General features: G+C 37.1%; 1 protein-coding gene across 3 annotated transcripts in view; it reads left to right on the top strand.

Annotated features, from left to right (window-relative positions):
* Positions 1 to 21,572, top strand: part of TGFBR1 (transforming growth factor beta receptor 1) — a 74,231-nt gene extending 52,659 nt beyond the window's left edge. For 2 of the 3 annotated variants that reach the window (XM_027105382.1, XM_027105381.1), the window contains exons 5-9: positions 1,299 to 1,466; positions 3,243 to 3,399; positions 13,032 to 13,156; positions 14,161 to 14,291; positions 17,259 to 21,572. In XM_027105382.1, the coding sequence (XP_026961183.1) occupies positions 1,299 to 1,466; positions 3,243 to 3,399; positions 13,032 to 13,156; positions 14,161 to 14,291; positions 17,259 to 17,384 (707 nt within the window). In that variant the 3' untranslated portion in view covers positions 17,385 to 21,572. The remainder of the gene's footprint in view (positions 1 to 1,298; positions 1,467 to 3,242; positions 3,400 to 13,031; positions 13,157 to 14,160; positions 14,292 to 17,258) is intronic. The other variant, XM_027105383.1, reaches the window with a different exon arrangement.
* The last annotated feature ends 638 nt before the right edge of the window (positions 21,573 to 22,210 follow it).

Raw genomic sequence — 22,210 nt, 5'->3', positions numbered from 1 at the left:
GAAAATACCCAGAAATCTCCTCCAGAATCTTCTGAAAACATTTCATTCCTTAATCTTTTCTAATCAGAATTGCTTTCTTTCAATTAACAACCTTCAAAACATAGAAATTGTTTTATGTCAATCAGTTTTTCTTTTGTTTTACAACTAATGGGGAAGTTCTTATGTGCCATGCATTGTACTGAATGCTTTTTAAAAATCTATTATCCTATTTTTAAAGTCTTCTTAGTAGTCTCACAAAGTAAGGTATTCTTGTTGTGTAAAAGAAGGAACAAAGGCTCATTGGTTAAGAAACTTGTCTGAGGTCATGTAGTCAGTGACAGCCAGGCCCTGATTCCAACCCAGGTCAGAATGACTCCAAGTGTGCATCTTTTACTGAATTGTCCTGCCTCCTAGTATTGTTGTAATATTTTTGCTTTCATGATTTTGTGAAATATATGACTTGCCAGCTACTCCTAGGTTAAATTGGCTTTTGTGGACCAGCCTAGCCTAGAAGCCCAGCCAGAACCTTTACCATGATTCTCATGGGAACATACATTTCCAATTCATGTACTGGCTTACAAATGAACTTTTGGAAGGACACATATTCCTAGTTGTTGAGGTTCAAAATCACCTTGTGTAAAACTGCATTCAGTCCTAGCCTTTTCTCCTCATGACATTTTTAGCTCCTGTCTCAGCTTCCCCATGTGTCAGTGATACCACTATTTTTATATTTTTCTAATCTGGAAACCTTGGAATTGTAATCTTTTCTGGCTTCTTTGTGAACGGTACACACAGTCTGTTTGTCATTAAAGCTTGCAGTTCTCATTTAAGCTCCCTTTCAGTTTCCAATAATATTCCATTCCCACTATAGCCACACTAGGTTCCAGGTACTTCTCATCTTCTTCCCTCCCTCCTCCCTTGTTTCCCTCCCCCCTTCCAGAAACAATCGTTGAGCACCTAACCTGAACCAGGCACCTAACTTGAACCAGGCATTCCTCGAAGCATTATCCCAGCCCTGCTACCATCTGTGTGGACTCAACATCACCATTTTTTAACTATGATTCCCTCTCTCTTGAATGGGATTAGTTATCCTTGCCTTATCTCAAGATTAAAGGGGCTTACTTTAAGGATCTAAAGGATACATACGTGAAAGTATAAGAAAACTGAAATATAAGAAAATATGAAAGAAATATATACAAATTTGAGGTACCAACATATTGCAGTTGTGTGATTCAGGATTGAGAGTAAAAAATGATAACTTTTGAATAAATCATAAATGTTCCATAGCCCATCTGAAATATTGTTATTCTACTTGGCAGACAATGGTACATGGACTCAGCTCTGGTTGGTGTCAGATTATCATGAGCATGGATCCCTTTTTGATTACTTGAACAGATACACAGTTACTGTGGAAGGAATGATAAAACTCGCTCTGTCCACAGCAAGTGGACTTGCCCATCTTCACATGGAGATAGTTGGTACCCAAGGTAACTCAAAGCAATCCTGTTATTTAAGCTTTAAATTCCCATGGATCTAATGTCTGTTCAGAAAATTTTTGCAAGAAGTCAGCTTAATTGGAGATATTTAAAATGAGTTTTTAGATGAGAATATTTTACCTTTCTGTTGAAAATCTAAGGTGGAGTTATGAATCTGGGAATTTGTTCAGAGATTCTCCAGTCATTGTAACAATACTGATATTTTTGTAAGTTCTTAAAAGTAGTAGCGTTTAGTCTTTCTTGTGATTTTTGAGGATCTTGATTTTGGAATTTAGTTAATGTGCAGTACCATATGAAATGTGAAAAAGCTTTGTAAACATCAACATGCTCCATAAATGCTATCTGGCTATCTAATAATTATATTTGACCCTAGGATAAGGAGACTGCATGAGACAGTTTTACAGTTGAAAAATTGAATACTAAGTTTATGAAATTTTTATGCTTTGATTTTTGTGCCATATAAGATATCAGATGCCAATATATTCTCTGCTGTAATGATTATCCACTTGCTACCTGATGACTCCCCCAACTCCCAACTTTACAACACACATGCTGTTTTACTATCTCAGCCAGCCCCATCTTTGTAAATTTTATTATTGTTGATTATAATAGCTTTATTGAGTTATAATTTACCCATTTGGTATACAATTCAGTGGGTTTTAGTATATTCACAGAGTTGTACAGCTATCACCACAATCAGTTTTAGAACATTTTCATCATCTTAAAAGAACCCTGTAGTTCTTAGCAGTCATTCCCCATTTCCCCCCAAACTCTTTAGCCTTAGGCAACCTCTAATATACTTTCCATCTCTATAGATTTGCTTATTCTGGACATAGCATACAAAAGGAATCATACAATATGTGATCTTTTGTGACTGGCTTCTTTCTCTTAGTGTATTTTCAAGGTTCAGCCATGCTGCAGCATTTATCAGCAATTCATTCTTTTTTATGGCTGAGTAATATTTCATTGTATGGATATACCACATTTTGGGTATCCATTCATCAGTGATGGACATATGGGTTGTTTCCACTTTGGGCTGTTATGAATAATGCTGCTATGAACATTGTTGTACAAGTTTTTGTGTGGACATGTTTCCAGTTCTCTTGGATATATACCTGGGAGTGGAATTACTGGATCATATAGTTACTCTAAAGATTTGTGAAACTGCCAGACTTTTTTTTCCAAGTGCCTGTACTATTTTACATTTCCATCAGCAGTCTCTGAGGGTTCCAAGTTTTCCACATTGTAATTATTACTTTTTAATTTTAATTATTTTTAAATTATTTTTTAAATTTTATTTTTTTTCATTTTAGTGAGAAGACTAAATAAATAGATTAAAATACATAGTCCCTGCATAGTACAACTTTTTCTAGTGGTATTAAGGTATTATACATTTAGTGAGTACATTCCAGTTGATAGACAAAGGAAGTGATTGAGATTCTTGGTTCTTGAATTCGAATATCAGTGACTAGGATTCCTGTAAAAAATTCATAGGGTATCAACAAACTAGTATCTTTAACCCCCAGTCTTTGCATATTAGACTTATATTTTTTGAGCATCATCCATTTTCTTTGAAGAAATGTAATTTCAGCAACTTTTTGTGTAATGATTCCCTTAAGGTGGTTTAGTAATGGCTGAGGTATTGCGGTGATGGGGGTTGAAATGCTTCAACACTGGGATGGGAGGAGAAGCTTTTGAACCTAAAGGTGAGATTTGTGATTGGTATTACCCTTTAAGCAACCATGTTTAATTTTTTTCTTTCTTTAGGAAAACCAGCCATTGCTCATAGGGATTTGAAATCAAAGAATATCTTGGTAAAGAAGAATGGAACTTGCTGTATTGCAGACTTGGGACTGGCAGTAAGACATGATTCGGCCACAGATACAATTGATATTGCTCCAAACCACAGAGTGGGAACAAAAAGGTATACTTATGGCTACACAGTGATTAATATGTTCTGAAATTGACTTCTTTTCCTTCTCATTTCTAGATACATATCTTTTCTGAAACTCGACCTTGTACTTTATTAGATTGCTCACAGGTAGAAGATCTCATGGTCTTGCCTGCTCTGAAACCAAGGTTACCTGACTTAAAAAGGTAACTGCTGATGAAAGGTGGCCTTTCCAGAAAATATTACCGTTATCATAATAGTAGCTAATGTTTATGGGGTACCTACTATGTGCCAATCATTTTAATGGGTCTTTTATGTATATCATTTATTGTTCTCTACAAATGTTGTGCTGTAGTTAGCCCAACTGTTTTCATATTTTTATCTCCTGAAAACATGCCTTTCTCTCTTCAAACTTTCCCATGTGCTGTATCCTAGAGCATAGTTTCTGCTTTTATTTCCCTAGCTTGTACTTAGTCTTCCTTTCTCATAGAAATCCTTTTCTGGACTGTTAGATGTCCTTGGCAAGGGCCCTCACTGCATGCTGAACTTGGACCATTGAGGCACTTAGCACATTATAACTGTCCATTTATTTGTCTGTATATTCCATTGGATCATAAGCTGCTTGAGAGCAGCCTTGTATTCCCAGCATCCATTTGTGCCTAATACATAGTAAGTCCTCAATAAATATTTGTTGAGTCTATGAGTACTCAAAGGACCTAATTAGGTAGGTATCACTACCCTCAATTCAGAGATGAGGAAACCGCCTTGTGGAGGTTAAGTAATGTGGCCAACCAACCTCATGGATGGTAAGCTGAAGAGCCAAGATTTGAACCTGGGCCTTTCTGACCCAAAAGGCTTTGCTCTGTGTATCACACAGCATTTGCCACCACATATCTTCAAACTGCTACCTTGGACTTGAATAGAGCCAATGTTCTATCTCAGTCGTATTTGTGACTTATGGATTCGACAGGGACTCTCAGATCTCTTGACTCAGTGTTCCAGGCAGTGGTTGCTGCAGGTCTTTGTGAGTCCTGGGACTTTTGAAGCCTCAGAACTGTGCAAGGTGGTATCAATAGGAGAACTGGCATTCATTTTTATCTATTATTTTGTTCCCTGGAGTATGTCTTTGTCTTTCCTTTTATCCTGTATTAGTGAGAAGACTTCTAGATTAAAATATAGTACATAGTACATAGCCAAGTAGGTGGTGTACATTAGGACACCTAGGATAGTCAGTTATTACTTGTGGGTCATTGGAAACTTAGATCATAAGGCAGATAGCATAAAATTGCTGTTTCAGCTTTTCATGGGATTTGGTTGACATCATTAATTTGCAAACTAGTTGGGATATTTAATATTTTTCTTGAGTCTAATATGATCTCAGTTATGTGTGGAAGCTTGAGCTTCAGAGATCAGACCCAGGGAGAGGACAGGGGTGGGCTGTGTAGAAACAGTCTGAAGGGGCTGGAGGCTGGTGCAACTGACTGCACCTGAGGTTATACACAGAGGAAGCCTGGGCTGCCTTAGAGGCCAGGTGCCATTGTGTGGGCAGTGCATGAGGGGAGGGTTGGGACCTGCCATTACAGCCTTTTTCCTGGCATGAGCTCTCAGGCAGCAGGACACAGCCTACACAAACTCCTGGAGCAGTCACAATACATACCCCACCCCTCCACCCCAGGCTCCAGGAGCGATCGATCGTGAGCTGCCTCTGCTCCCCTCATGCGCTCTGGGGGCACATGTGAGCTGCCACCACCACCAACCCCAGGACCAGGCATCCGCCGCCACATCTGCACACCCTCTTTCAAGGGGATAACTGCCAGCACATGCTGAGGAAAGAGGTGACAGGCGTCCATACTAAAAACAGCCCTTGCACCAAAAGTATTAAACCCACACAAGGTACACAGGGACACCCCCACATATAAACAGTCTTCCAAGATCACCATCAATAACTGTTTCTCCTAAACTCACAGAATAAGAAATACAAGTAAAGTGAAGAAGCAGAGGAACCACTCCCAGTTAAAAGACCATTAGAATTCCCCTGAAAGAACAAACAATGAAACAGACCTCTTCGGTCTAGGGGACACTGATTTCAAAAAGGAAATCATGGAAATACTGAAGGAATTAAGAAAGGCTATCAACAGAAATGCAGAGTACTATAAAAAGGAACTAGAAACCATAAAGAGGAACCAAGAAAAATTAGAAGAAAACTCACTTGTTGAGACGAAAACTAAAGGCAATGAATAGCAGAATAAATAATTGAGAAGAACGAGTAAGTGAACTGGAAGATAGAATATGGAAATCACCCAATCAGGATGGCAGACAGACAAATGAAAAAAAGAGACCTATGGGATAATATAAAGCATGCCAATCTAGGCATAATAGGGATTCCAGAAGGGGAAGAAAGAGAAAAGGGGATCGAAAATGTATTTGAAGAAATTATGACTGAAAACTTCCCAAACCTAAGGAAGGAAACAGATATCCAGGTACAGGAAGCACAGAGGGTCCCAAACAAGGTGAACCCAAACAGATCTACACGACGACCTATTATAATAAAAATGGCAAAAAGAGAGGATTCTAAAGGCAGCAAGAGAAAAACAAAGAGTTAATTACAAGGGATCCCCCATAAAGTTATCAGCTGATTTCTCTACAGAAATGTTGCAGGCCAGAAGGGAGTAGCAAGATATATTCAAAGTCCTGAAAGGGAAAAATCTGCAACCTAGGATACTCTACCCAGCAAGATTATCATTGAGAATAGAAGGAGAGAGAAAGAATTTCTCAGACAAGCAAAAAACTAAAAGAATACAGCAGTACTAAAGCTACCCTAAAGGGAATATTGAAAGGTCTTCTCTAAATAGAAAAGGAGTAACAGTCTATAGGGAAGAGAAAATCACAATTGGAAAGCAAATTACCTAAATAAGCCAGTACACACACAGATTAAAAAAAAAAAATTCTGTGAAAGTAATGGTAACCACAATGAACAGCAAAAGGATGAACATGAAGATGTAAAAGAGGACATCAAACTCATAAAATGTGGGGAAGGAGGGTAAGAAAATGTAGATTTTTTTTTTTTTTTTTTCATTTCCTAGATGTGTTTGAGCCTGTATGACTACCAGTCTAAGGCAAGTAGATATAGGACAGGGTTAATATATTTCAGAAACAGAGTAAACACAAATCAAAAACATATAGTAGATTGACAGAAACAAAAAAGAAGAGAATGTCAGTGTAATACAAGAGAAAATCATCAAATCACAAAAGGAAAAATAATAGAAAAGGACAAAGAAGAAATATAAAACCAACAGGAAAACAAGGTCAAAATGGCAATGAATAACATATCTATCAATAGCTACTTAAATGCCAATGGACTAAATGCTCCAATCAAAAGACAGAGTGGTAAGCTTCTGCACAGCAAAGGAACCCATAAACAAAACAAAAAAACAACCACAGAATGGGAGAAAATATTTGCAAACTATGCAATGGACAAGGGCTTAGTCTCTAAAATTTACAAACAGCTCATATGGCTCACTATCAAAAAAAGCAGCCCAATCAAAAAATGGGTGGAAGACCTAAATTGATATTTGTCCAAAGAAGACATACAGATGGCCAAGAGGCACATGAAAAGATGCTCAGCTAATTATTAGAGAAAAGCAAATCAAAACTACAATGAGGTATCACCTCACACCAGTCAGAATGGCCATCATCAAAAAAATCTACAAACCATAAATGCTGGAGAGGATGTGGAGAAAAGGGACCCCTCCTACAACTGCTGGTGGGAATGTAAATTGGTACAACCACCATGGAGAACAGTATGGAGGTTCCCTAAAAAAACTAAAAATAGAACTACTATATGATCCAGCAATCTCACTCCTGGGCATATATCCAAGAAAACCATGATTCAAAAAGATACATGCATCCCAATGTTCATTGCAGCACTATTTAAAATAGCCAAGACATGGAAGCAGTCTAAATGTCCATTGACAGAAGAATGGATAAAAAAGATGTGGGGTGTGTGTGTATTCACACACACACATGTATATATACATATACACACACACACACAATGGACCATTAGCCATTAAAAAGAACGAAATAATGCCATTTGCAGCAACATGGATGGACCTAGAGATTATCATACTAAGTGAAGTAAGTCAGACAGAAAAAGACAAATATCATATGATATCACTTATATGTGCAATTTAAAAAATGATACAAATGAACTTGTTTACAAAGTAGAAACAGACTCACAGACTTAGAAAACAAATTTATGGTTACCAAAGGGGAAAGGTAGGGGGGAGTGATAAATCAGGAGGTTGGGATTAACATACACAATACTATATATAAAACAGATAATCAATAAGAACCTACTGTGTAGCACAAGGAACTCTACTCAGTACTCTGTGATAACCTATATGGGTAAAGAATCTGAAAAAGAATGGATATATATATTAACTGAACAACTTTGCTGTATACCTGAAATTAACACAACATTGTATATCAACTATACCCAAGTATAAAATAAAAAATTAAATTAAAAAATAATAAAAATATACTCTCTCAAAAAAAGAGATCTCTCAATATCCTGTGGTAAACCATAATGGAAAAGAATATGAAAATATATATATATATATGTATATCTGAATCACTTTGCTGTACAGTAGAAATTAACACAACATTGTAAATCAACAATACTTGAATAAAATAAATTTTTTTAAATAGAAAAAAAGAGTGGCAGATTTGATAGAAAAAAACAAGAGCCTACAATATGCTGCCTACAAGAGACCCACTTTAGGGCAAAGGACACACATAGATTGAAAAGTGAGGGGATGGAAAAAGATTTCATGCAAATGAAAATGAAAAGAAAGGGGAGGTTGCGATACTCATATCAGACAAAATAGACTTTCAAACAAAGCCCATAAAGAAAGATAGAGAAGGACACTATATAATGATAAAAGGATCGATACAGGAAGAGGATTTTATACTTGACAACATATATGCACCTAATAATATAGGAGTACCTAAATACATAAAACAAATACTAACAGACATAAAGGGAGAAACTGATGGGAATACAATAATAGTAGGAGACTTTAACACCCCATTCACATCAATGGACATATCTTCTAGACAGAAGATCAATAAGGCAACAGAGATCCTAAATGACACAATAGAACAGTTAGGCTTAATTGACATTTTCAGGACATTATATTAAAAAAAAAACCAGAATAAACATTCTTTTCAAGTGCACATGGAACATTCTCTAGGGTTGACCACATTACTAGGGCATAAAACAAGCCTCAACAAATTTAAGAGTATAGAAATTATCTCAAACATCTTTTCTGACCACTGCAGCATGAAACTAGAAATCAACCACAGAAAAGAAATGAGAAAAAAAAAAAAAGATTACATGGAGACTCAATAGCATGCTACTAAAAAACCAATGGGTCAATGATGAAATCAGAGAGGAAATTTTAAAATACCTTGAGGGACTTCTCTGGTAGTCCAATGGGTAAGGCTCCGCACTCCCAATGCAGGGGGTCTGGGTTTGATCCCTGGCCAGGAAGCTAGATCCCACATGCATGCTGCAACTAAGAAGTCTGCATGCTGTAACTAAGAAGTCCACAAGCCACAACTAAGTCTGCATGCCACAACTAAAGATCCTGCGTGCCACAGCTAAGACCCAGCACAGCCAAAATAAATAAAATAAATATTTTTAAAAATACCTTGAGACAGATGACAAAACACAACCATACAAAATCTATGGGATGGCAGCAAAAGCAGTTCTTAGAAGTTCATAGCAATACAGACCTTGCTCAAAAAACAAGAAAAATCTCAAACATGTTAACCTACTACTTAAAAGAATTAGAAAAAAGGAAAAAGGAGAACAAACAAAACCTGAGAGCAGAAGGAAGGAAGGAATAAAGATCAGAGGGAAAAATAAGAGATTTTAAATAAAATAGAGATTTTTTTTAAAAAATAGAAAAAAATCAATACAACCAAGAGCTGGTTCTTTGAAAGGATAATCAAAATTGACAAACCTCTGGCCAGGCTCACCAAGAAGAAAAGAGAGAATCCAAATAAAGTAAATGAAAAAGGAGACAGACATAACAACTGATACTGCAGAAATACAAAAAACCGTAAGGGAATACTGTGAACAATTAAATGCCAACAAATTTGACAACCTAGAAGAAATGGACAAGTTTCTAGAAACATACAGCCCACCAAAACTGAATCAAAAAGAAATAGATACATACAGCTGATTCACTTTGTTGTAGAGCAGAAACTAACACAACATTGTAAAGCAGTTACATTCCAATAAAAAAATAGATAATTTGAACAGACTGATCATTAGAGGTGAAACAATCTGTAATTTAAAAACTCCCTACAAACAAAAGTCCAGGACCAAATGGCTCCACAGGTGAATTCTACCATACAAAGAAGAACTTACATTGATCCTTCCAACTCTTCCAAAAATTGAAGAGAACACTCCCAAAGACACTCTATGAAGCCACCATCACCCTGATACCAAAACCAGACAAATACACCAGCAAAAAAGAAAATTACAGGCCAATATCATTGATGAATATAGATGCAAAAATTCTCAACAAAATATTAGCAGACTGAATCCAAAACACACAAAAAAGACCATACACCATGACCAAGTGGGATTCACTGCAAGTTCACAAGCATGGTTCAACATTCACAAATCAATGTGATACACCACATGAACAAAAGAAAAGACAAAAACTGCATGATTGTCTCAATAGATGCAGAAAAAGCATTTGACAAAATTCCATTCATGATAAAAAAAAAACTCTTACCAATGTGGGTACAGAGGGAACATAACAAAAGCTATTTATGACAAACCCACAGCCAATATAATACTCAGTGGTGAAAAGCTGAAAGCCTTCCCACTAAAATCTGGAACAAGACAAGGATGTCCACTCACACCTCTTTTATTCAACCTGGTATTGGTAGTCCTAGCCACAGCAATCAGACAAGAAAAAGAAATAAAAGATATCCAAATTGGAAGGGAAGAGGTAAAGTTGTCATTATATGCAGATGACATGATTCTACATATAGAAAATCCTGAAGACTCCACACATCGATTACTAGAACTGATAAGTGAATTCAGCAAGGTAGCAGGATACAAGATTAACATACAGAAGCCGGTTGCATTTCTTTACACTAACAATAAAACATCAGGAAGGGAATGTTAAAAACAAAAAACTTTCAAAATTGCACCCTCAAAAATAAAATACTTAGGGGCTTCCCTGGTGGTGCAGTGGTTGAGAGTCCGCCTGCCGATGCAGGGGACACGGGTTCATGCCCCAGTCCGGGAGGATCCCACATGCCGCAGGGCGGCTAGGCCTGTGAGCCATGGCCACTGAGCCTGCGCGTTCAGAGCCTGTGCTCCGCAATGGGAGAGGCCACAACAGTGAGAGAGGCCCGCGTACCGCGAAAAAATAAAAAATAAAATGCTTAGGAATAAACCTGCCCAAGGAGGTGAAAGACTTGAGAACTCTAAAACATTAATAAAGGAAACTGAAGATGATTCAAAGAAATGGAAAGATATCCCATGAACTTGGATTGGAAGAATATTGTTAAAATGGCCATACTACCCAAAGCAATCTACAGATTTAATGCAATTCCTACAAAATTACTCATGACGTTTTTCACAGAACTAGAATAATCCTAAAATTTATATGGAACCATAAAAGACTCAGAATTGTCAAAGCAATCCTGAAGAAAAAGAACAAAGCAGGAAGCATAACCCTCCCAGACTTCAGACAGTACTACAAAGCTACAGTAATCAAAACAGCATGGTATTGGCACAAAAACAGACATATGGATCAGTGGTACAGAATAGAGAGCCCAGAGATAAACCCACACCACTACAGTCAATTAATCTTCGACAAAGGAGACAATAATATACAATGGAAAAAAGACTCTCCTTCAGCAAGTGGTGTTGGAAAAGTTGGATAGCTGCATGTAAATTGATGAAGTTAGAACACACCCTCTCACCATACACAAAAATAAAACTCAAAGTGGCTTAAAGACTTAAACATAAGACATTACACCAAAAACTCCTTGAAGAGATCACAGACAAAACATTCTCTGACATAAATTACACCAGTGTTTTCTTAGGTCAGTCTCCCTAGGCAGTAGAAATAAAAACAAACAAACGGGGGCTTCCCTGGTGGCGCAGTGGTTGAGAGTCCACCTGCCAATGCAGGGGGCACGGGTTCGTGCCCCGGTATGGGAAGATCCCACATGCCGCGGAGCGGCTAGGCCCGTGAGCCATGGCCGCTGAGCCTGCGCGTCCGGAGCCTGTGCTCCGCAACGGGAGAGGCCACAGCTGTGAGAGGCCCGCGTACCGCAAAAAAAAACAAACAAACAAACAAACAAACAAACGGGACCTAGTCAAACTTCCAAGCTGTTGCACAGGAAAGGAACCATTAAAAAAATGAAAAGACAAGCTACAGAATGGGAGAAAATATTTGCAAATGATGCGACTAACAAGGGCTTAATTTCCAAAATATACAAACAGCTCATACAACTCAACAACAAAACAACCCAATCGAAAAATGGGCAGAAGACCTAAATGTGCATTTCTCCAGGGAAGAAATACAAATGGCCAACAGGCACATGAAAAGATGCTCAATTTCACTAATTATTAGAGAAATGCAAATCAAAACTACAGTGAGGTACTACCTCACACCAGTCAGAATGGCCATCATTAAAAACTCTACAAATAAAAAATGCTGGAGAGGATGTGGAGAAAACAGAACCCTCCACTGTTGGTGGGAATAATGTAAGTTGGTACAGTCACTATGGAGAACAGTATGGAGAAAACTAAAAACAGAATTATCATATGATCCAGCAATCCCACTGCAGGGCATATATCCAGAAAAAACTAATCAAAAAAGATACATGCACCCCTGTGTTCATACCAGCACTATTTAAAATAGCCAAAACATGGAAACAACCTAAATGGCCATCGACAGATGAATGGATAATGAAGATGTGGTATACAGATACAATGGAATACTGCTCAGCCATGAAAAAGAACAAAATAATGCCATTTGCAGCAACATGGATGCAACTAGAGATTATCATACTAAGTGAAGCAAGTCAGAAAGAGAAAGACAAATACCATATGATATCACTTATATGTGGAATCTAAAATATGACAAATAATCCTATCTACGAAACAGAAACAGATTCAGGGACAAAGAGAACAGACTTGTGGTTGCCAAGGGGGAGGGCGTTGGGAGAAGGATGGAGCGGGAGGTTGGGGTGAGCAGGTGTAAGCTATTATATGTGGAATGGATAAACAACAACATCCTACTGTATAGAACAGAGAACTATATGCAGTATACTATGATAAACCATAATGGGAAAGAATATTTAAATAAGAATATATATATGCATAACTGAATTTCTGTTGTATAGCAAAGTGATTAACACAATATTGTAAATCAACTATACTTCAATTAAAAAAATTTATTTTTAAATTTAAAAAACAGCAGAAGCATAGTGAAAGGGGGAAAAGGTCAAAATTAATATTGACCCTCCCCCCACCTCCCCACCCAGGAGTAAAAGGAAGTTTATGAAACAGTTTAAAAGTAATGTCACTATTACATAAAATAAAATGCTGACTTCTTTTTTAGGTACATGGCCCCTGAAGTTCTAGATGATTCCATAAATATGAAACACTTTGAATCCTTCAAACGTGCTGACATCTATGCAATGGGACTAGTATTCTGGGAAATAGCTCGACGATGTTCCATTGGTGGTAAATCTCTCTCCCCTCCCCCAACATTTTGTCATGAACAAGTGGTTCAAGAATTGCCTTTTTTATTGAATGAAATTGTTTACCCAGTGATCACTGAGAGTGCCAGAAAAAATGAAAGAGATAAATGACATGACATGCTTTATCCTAGTGTATAGTTTTATCCTAATACACAGCTTTATTCCAGTGTAGTCTTTTTCTATTTCCACTTGAATTTTGGGACGCAACAGAAACCAACCCCTTGTTATGTTGCAATATAGATATTTAGAATGGATGACTACTTGGGAGGCCACCCAGGAAGCTATTTCTAGCATGTACCTGAGTCAGACTGATTTTTTCCCCCTGAGATTATGGTTATTTTCTCAATCTTGAGAGCTGGAAATTACATATACAGAATACATATACTGCGTTGCATTACTTTTTTAAAGTAAGTTTGTGTTAGACTGAGCACTTTCAATGTTTACTTGAGAAATAGTCTCTTATCCTTGAGGACCAGGCTCACCAGACTAGTGCCTCAGGGTTTTGAGGCAGTGAGGGGTGGAGTAGCAAATAGGACAGGTTATTGACAGATGCAGGTAGAGGAAGGGACTTGCACCTCAGGCTTGCCTTGTAAGATTCACACCTTAGTGATAGAGTGTGTGTATCCCCGTACCAACTGAGAGGCTGTGCACTTGTAGAATAAAACGTTTCATTTCTTGCACATTAGGGTTCTGGGAGAAAATCTCGTCATCACAGCTCATAGTTAACCATCATTAAAATAGCCTTTGCTGATCCCATGGCAATACTTAGTTTCAAGGTGTGGGCTCAGTACTGACTCAAGGAGGTGGGTTGTTGATGGAGATGTGGATGAGAGACTGCAGTCTGTAAGCTGTGTTCCATTTACCTGATTTAGTAATGGGACACTGTAACAGGACTCTCAGCTGTTCTTCTTCTGTCTGGTCAAAGAATGCTCTGACATTATCTGAGTAAATCCTTCAAAATAGATTTTTTTTCCTCTACCAATGTAGGAATTCATGAAGATTACCAGCTGCCTTATTATGATCTTGTACCTTCTGATCCATCAGTTGAAGAAATGAGAAAAGTTGTTTGTGAACAGAAGTTAAGGCCAAATATTCCAAACAGATGGCAGAGCTGTGAAGTGAGTATTTATTTTGGATACTACACAGTTCTCTAAACTGCTTCTGGTTAGTAAGTGGAAATTTGCTACTTTAAGGAAAACAGACATTAAGAATCCCCATTCCTTTATTTTTCATGGCTGTTAAACCAGTGAGTAAAAGTAGATTAATTTGTTTTTTATGTTCAATTTTAAGTATATTGAAAGGGCTGTGGAACGTTTTCAGTGGCCATTAGTGTATCAGAACAGTGTTTAGATCTGCCAATGAAACAAGCCTCCTACATTTTTAATTAAAGCTTCCCTTCAATCAGGGCAGCCCAGAATAGTGGGATGAGTGCTGGATGGAATTAGGAGGCCTGTATTCTAGATCAGCCTGGCTACCATTTCAGAGTCTGACTTTGGGCAAACCACTTCTGTTTTCTGGACCTTAATACGCCTTTTTGTAAAATGAGGGATTTGGATGATTATGAAGATGGTTCAGATGATTTTACATTTTATTCATCTCACTGCCCATATGACTATTCACCAGGAATTTGGGGAAAGTGCTTTACAGCAGTGCCTGAGCTTTTCAATCCCAGCTCTTACAAAAAGTTTTAGAAATATTTTTGTAGTTGTACCTTTAAAGAATTCATAAGAAAAATTTTATTTAATCTGTCCTTAATTGCTAGCTGTTACTATTATAATACTATTATAATATTGGTGAAACAAAGCATTTCCCTCCAGATTTGATGTTTTGTAGTTTAGGAAGAATAAAAAGCTGGTTACTTAAGTAGTTGATTTTACATCTTAAAATAATGTAGGCCTTAGGAGACACCTTTGACATCAAGAGAGTTCCTTGGCTACCTCCAACCAAATCAAGTATCCAGGCCCAGATAAAATATATTGTGTGCTCACAGAATCTGCATGTTTTAACGAATGGAATTGGGCTAGATCTTGTCTTGTAAAAATTTGATCTTGATACTACAAAGCAGTTACAAATTGGAATTACTCATGTACTCATTCAGTGATTAGAGCAGATTAGTATTAAACAGATGGCTTTTTAAGCATGAAGGAGAGTTAGCAGTTAACATTAGAAATGCACATGCAATTTGCACTTACTCTCACAGCATGCTGAATTAATGCCATCACTGGCATTTTTGTTTTTTTCTCCATTTGGCTAGTTTTCTATGTACTTATCACTAACTCAATCTTTCACTTTTCTAGGGTTTTACAAATCTCTCAATAGCTGAAACACATCAAGAATTTGAAACTGATAGGATACCTACAGAAGTATCTTCAGAACCATCTGACTTTTTCCAGTCTGGACTGGTTGTTCTCTAGGCCAGCTTTCATCTTGGGATATCCCTCACCTTTCACCCGTGATTCCCTTTGCCTCTTTTATGGTGAATCCTCCTTCCTGGATCCCACATCTTCCTGTTTCTTGGTTTGCTCATTTTCCCCCTCTCTCAGCTCTCTGCTCAGATGTTACCTTGTCAGTGAGACATTACCTCTCAACCTATTTAAAATAGCACCTTCCTTCCCTGGCATATTTTATCTCCTTCTCTAAACGATGTTTCTCCTTAACACTTACCATTGACAGTCCATGTATTTTGCTTATTTATTAATTATATGCTTTAGCCTTCTAGAATATCAGCTTTATGAGAGCAGAAATTTTGTCTGTTAGTTCACTGCTGTTAGTTCCCTAACACCTAGGATGGTTATCTAGTAGACTATAGGCACTCAGTTTGTTGGATGAATTCATGTATGGGCTGGGCCCTTGGTCATTTTTATCTGGAAACAAATGTTCATTTCTAGGGAATTTTCCTCAAGTATTTCCTTGATGTGTTCCTTTCCATTTTCCTCTGTTCTTTTTGTTCAACTCTGGTTATGAATGTAGATGTCCTGAACAGGCATTCTAATTTTCTTATCTTTTCCCTATTAGCCATCTCTTTGGGGGTTTTTTTCTCAACTTTCTGGGAGATGTATCAGCTTTTATCTTTTGAGTTTTTTATTATTATTATTCAGGTTTATCTTCTAGTTCTGTAAAGTTTTTCTAAAACCAAACAAAACCCAAAAAATTATCGATAAGTCCAATATCAGTGTTTTCTTTTATCTCTTTGAGGATATTAATGATAGATTGTTGATACTGTCTTCTTTCTATACACCTTCTGTTTTCTCCAAGGTGCTTTTTTCTGTTTTTGTCAACTTCTGCATTTCATATTACTTTCCTCAAATGTTTGATCAAGCTCATACTCTTCATGTATAAAAGGGGCACTGAAAGCTGATGGGAAGCTTTGTGCACACGAATGGAGCTTATCATCATCAACTGTGATGTGAGCGTGATGTAACTGGGTTGCTTCCTTGGGGAACCACTGATGTCAGTCTCTTCAGGCTTTTCCTCTTGGGCGAAAGACTCTTCCAGTCTCTTACCTGGAGGATTATGTAAAGTCAGTGGCCGTGTTTTCGGAAGAAAGTTTATGGTCTTAGCGTTCAGTGTGTTGTCAGTGTGGAACTTCGCCATGTTCCCCAAGATAGAAATCTCAGTTCTACTCTCTCAGGTGCGAACCTCTCGACTTCTGCTGGGGTGGGGGTAGGGCAGTCACCCAGCTGTGTGAGGTTGGGCGGGGGGCGGGGGGGCAGCTATCTGGGGTTCTAGCTCCTTTGGCTGATCCTATTTTTAGCCTGAACTCCACCCCAGGGGTACTTGATGCAGTTAATTCCTCACTTCTGGGGGGCATTTCATGGTGAGTCAGGTTCCTTCTTTGCCTTGAACAACTCTGCTTTAGTATTCAGCCTTTTCAGTCTACAAAGTAAATCACCCCTTGTCCATCTGCTTTCCAGCTCCTGGCACCAGTACCCTGTTGATGGGTATTTAGGTCATTTCTACTCATGCTGAAACATGAAATACTTGTATATATGTTATTTTAAAAGAAAATTTACAGGTAAAGATTATTATCCAAATCAGTGAAAAGTGGTGCATGCGTTAATGATCTTTCTTGTCTTTTCTTGTAGGCCTTGAGAGTGATGGCTAAAATTATGAGAGAATGTTGGTATGCCAATGGAGCAGCTAGGCTTACAGCTCTGCGGATTAAGAAAACATTATCACAGCTCAGTCAGCAGGAAGGCATCAAAATGTAAATTCTGCGGCTTTGCCTGAACTCTACTTTTTCTTCAGATCTGCTCCTGGGTTTTAATTTGGGAGGTCAGTTGTTCTACCTCACTGAGAGGGAACAGAAGGATATTGCTTCCTTTTGCAACAATGTAATAAGGTCAATTAAAAACGTCCCAGGATTTCTTTGGACCCAGGAAACAGCCATGTGGGGTCCTTTCTGTGCACTATGAACGATTCTTTCCCAGGACAGTTAACAAAATGTTGTGTGGTCTACCTTTATTTTTTATTAACACAAAACGTTTTTTTAAATGATTGCTGGTCTTAACTTTAGGTAACTCTGCTGTGCTGAAGATCATCTTTAAGGGTAAAGGAGCTGAATTGCTGAGTTATATGAAACATTTCTTATTTTTAAAGAAAGTGATTTACTCCTGGTTAGTACATTCTCAGAGGATTCTGAACCACTAAAGAGTTTCCTTGATGCAGACTTTGAATGTACTGTTCTATAATTTTCAGGATCTTAAAACTAACACTTATAAAACTCTTATCTTGAGTCTAAAAATGACCTCATATAGTAGTGAGGAACATAATTTATGCAATTGTATTTTGTATATTATTATTGTTCTTTCACATATTCAGAATATTACATGCCTTCAAAATGGGATTGTACTATACCAGTAAGTGCCACCTCTGTGTCTTTCTAATGGAAATGAGTAGAACTGCTTAAAGTCTGTCTCTGTGTGTTAAAACGTGTAGTGTTTTAATTCAAAAGTTTATTTACCTGGATAACCCAGACTTTTTCTGTTTTGTTTTTTGGAAGAGTTTTTCTGGTATGTCATTTGGTATTCCATTTTGAAAATGCCTTTTTCCTACCAAAATGTGCTTAAACCACTAAAGAAATGAAGTGGCATTAATTGGTAAATTGTTATCATGGTCATGTTTGAATATTCTCACGTCACGCTTTTGCATTTTAATTGTGTTGTCTAAGTATACTTTAAAAGAATCAAGTGGCACTCTAGATGCTTATAGTACTTTAATAATTTAAAATCTGTAGCATACAGACTAATTTTTCTAAAGGGAAAGTTTGTCTAGCTGCTTGTGAAAAGTTGTGTGGCATTCTGTAAGCCATTTTTTTTCTTTATCTGATCAAAGACAGTGTTATTTTTTTAAGAAATGAGCTACGTTTAAAATTAGAATATGGTTAATGTTAAATGATAGGCCTTTTTCTTGGAAGGTAAAGGTAGTTAATAATGTGGATAACAGTGTGTGAGAGAGTCACATTTGTTGTGTAGGAGTCAATGTTCTGTGGATTTCCTGTCTTTGTACCTAAGGTTAGAGTTAGTGTGGTTTTGAGGTCTCACTACACTTTAAGGAAGGCAGCTTTTAATTCAGTCTTTCCTTCTCTGTGCAGATACTGCAAATGCCTAATTCACATGGTTATGGAATGAATTCGGTGCACCCTTGATATTTGGGAAAGTGGTAGCTAAGGAATATTCTGAGGAGAGGTTCTCCATTTACAGATGTTTTTGGTCAAATTAAATAAGGCAAATTTGTCATGGTCTTCTCACATTAAGTTGAAACTAGCTTATAATAACTGGTTTTACTTCCAGTGTTAGAAAGTCTGCAAGATTTTTACGGTTTTCGAAGTCCTCTTTATCACTGTGATCTTAATCTGGGGGTGGGGGTGGGGAACCTATCATAGCTGTGAGGCAAGACGTTCACCTTATAGTGCTATCAATTTCCTGATGAAAGGGTCAGAATAACCTGTACAGTATTTTGGTAAGAGATAGTGGCCACTTATGCTGACTGAGCTGCATTCTGTTAATGTCTTATCTCTTATACATAGAACAAATCTGAAAGACTATTTGGTCTTAAAGCCAAAGTAATTTCAGAATGAATGACATATTACATAGGAATTTAGTGTCAATTTTATGTGTTTAAAAACGTCATGAGGAAAATGTTTAGAGGTTAATATTTTGAGTCCAAATTTGAGGGGTTTTTGTAGTTACCATGATTTCATCAAAGCAAATGAGTGAGTTTGAGAGGTTTGTTTTTTGTAATTGTGTTATATTTCCTGTTTATTAATCTCTAGCTCTGTGATCAGGTACTTTAAAAAATTTTTTTGGCCATTTACAAGCCTACCAGATCTGCTTTATGAAATCCAGGGGACCAATGCATGTTAATCACTAAAGCTATTTTTATATAATTTTAAGAACATACCAAAAGTTCTTCTCTGATTTAAAGTTGTGATACATGATTTCTCACTTTCATATAAGGTAATCAACTTTTGCTGAAGATATTCTTCATTAAGTCAAAAAATAAGTTACAATTTTACTGTTCTTGCCTAAATGGATAAAATGTACTTTTGATGAATCAGGGAATTTTTTAAAAGTTGGAATTTAGTTCTAAATTGGGTTTACATGTTACTCTAGATAATTCCATTTTCTTGGCTAATGATGGTTTGATAACCCCAATTGGCTAGTATTGAAAATGAAAGTAACTTAAAAGATTTATAGATCATGATTACTGTGGCTATAACTGCAGAAAAATTTGAGAATGAATTTTATTATTTAAAAACACAAACCTTTGTTTATACTGCCTATCTTCAGATGCTCACTTTCCAAGTTTCAGCTTGGCTAAAATATACCTTCAGGCAAATTATCTGTCCACGTCCACTTTGTTAGTGTCCCCAGAGGAACGGGGATGGGGGTCAGGTATGACCTAGTGGGGTGTAGACATTCCTGGTCCTTTCTTAATATCTCAGCTCTCTCTCTCCCAAACTGCCTTCCTGCTGGTCCCTGACTCAGATTGGGATGGCAGCAAGGTGGTAGCTGTGGCAATGAAGCAGTAGCCAGTTGTATCTTCCATAGGACAGGGTAAGGTCCAAAGAGCTGAGCCTCTAGTTATGCTGTAATGGTAGTGCTCAGGAAGTGCCTCGAGTCAGGATACAGTGCCATGGTCATCAGAAATTCCAAATTTCAGTTCTTAAAAACTTTCATTGGTCACTTGGCCATTTTGCAGCTCATACATGGATTACCTTTTTTTTCCTCCTCTACATTAAAGAACTGTCACATACAGAATATTTTGTAAAACAAGATGGCAAAGTGCTAATTAAAATGCACAGCAAAATTAGTATTCCATTAGACATGTCATATCAAGAGTTTATTTTTACGCCTGCACTGAAAGAGTGGTTGTAAGTAAACTGTTTCTTGACCATGGCAGTGTTCTGGCTCCAGATGGTAGAGAGTCCAAATACTGGTTCTGTCACAGCTTGGCAGAAATTGCCAATTTAGATGTTTTTGAGAGTCTAAAGAATAGCTCATGACATGTACTACAGCTTCTTGAGTGTTTTGTAATGCTGGGATGCCCATGGGCCCTCTCTCTAGAAATGCTGGACTTCTAGGACATTCTGAGGATTGTCAGTACATTTAAACTTTTCAACCCTATTATGCAGTCTTATTTGTAATTGTAAACTTTAAAAAATGTGGTTAATAACATTCAACCAGTTTCTTAAAGCTTAAAAAGAACTTCAGTGAATGTTTTCATTTTTAAATGAATTTTGTGAATTGAATATCATGAACCATGTTTTGATATCCCTTTTTCACATTGTGCCAATGGAATGGGGTGTCTGGTATTTCTTTATATGTCAAGGAGATGCTTCAAAATGTCAATTGCTTTAAACTTAAATTACCTCTTGAGAGACCAAGGTACATTTACCTCATTGTATATATGATGTTTAATATTTGTCAGAGCATTCTCCAGGTTTGCAGTTTTATTTCTATAAAGTATGAGTATTATGTTGCTAAATTACTCAAATGGTACTGTATTGTTTATATTTGTACCCCAAATAACATCTATACTTTGATTTCTATATTTTATTGTATTTGTGCAAAATCCTTTTGGCTTTATCACTGTAATCTCTGGCCTATAAGATGTGTACAGAAAATGTCCATATAAATTTTCATTTAAGTTGGATGATTTTGAGAATCCTCTAAAGAGGAGAGAAAATACAAAAACTGCAGTTCCCCATAAGTTTTTTTAAACTGTATATTGTATTTGTAGTAATATTCTGAATGAACTGTAAATAGGAAGTAGAGGAATAATGCTTATGTCAAGTCCTAACACTACAGTAGAAAAATGGAAGCAATGCAAATAAATTACTTTTTTTCCCAAGTGCTAGTGGCATAATTTAAAATAAAGTGTGTATATTGGAGTGAGCCATGCTGTTATGAAATGCAGTTGCTGTAAATAGAGACTAGAATCTTTGGATGACTACCTGGTACAGGTTACAGTATCAGAACATGTTTGAGAAGTCCCCACAGGTGCACACAGGTGCATCTGTGTGTGTGGAGGCTTCTTTCCACATGCTTAGAGGTTATTGATCTGTCAGTGGACAGGATGGGACATGTCTACATGTGAACTGCTTTGCCTCTGGCTCAGCAGATTTTGCTAAGTTTGTGTTAAAGTGGTGTTTAAGTTTTTCAATGATTTTCAAAGGAAATTTAGAGTATTTTCATCTCCTAAGTTTTACCTTATTTTTCCTTCTTTTCCTAATTTAAGGATTTGTGAGAAATAATTTGTAGAAATAAGTTTTGTTTGTTCTGTTTTTTGTTTTTTTAAGTAGATTTGAACAGTCTCCTGGGAGTGAGAACTTGGCTGATAAAAGAACTAAGGAAGTAGTGGTAGAGAGGGGAGATGTCATCCCCAAGCCCTCGATGGACTCTGGGAGAGGTTTTGCAGATGAGATTGTTCTTGCATTAAAGACTAGTCACTTCAATTCAGAGACTGGATTTAGGGATTTTTTTTTTTTCTTCATAATAAAGACGTATCACTAGGAGGTAGAGCTTTTGTTGGA

This window comes from Aethalodelphis obliquidens, unplaced genomic scaffold (genome assembly GCF_003676395.1).
Source record: "Aethalodelphis obliquidens isolate GAN/ISIS:26980383/991018 unplaced genomic scaffold, ASM367639v1 scaffold7, whole genome shotgun sequence".
NCBI lineage: Eukaryota > Metazoa > Chordata > Mammalia > Artiodactyla > Delphinidae > Aethalodelphis > Aethalodelphis obliquidens.
The sequence above is the reverse complement of the archived record's forward strand: the minus strand, read 5'-3'. Positions and strand labels throughout refer to the sequence as shown.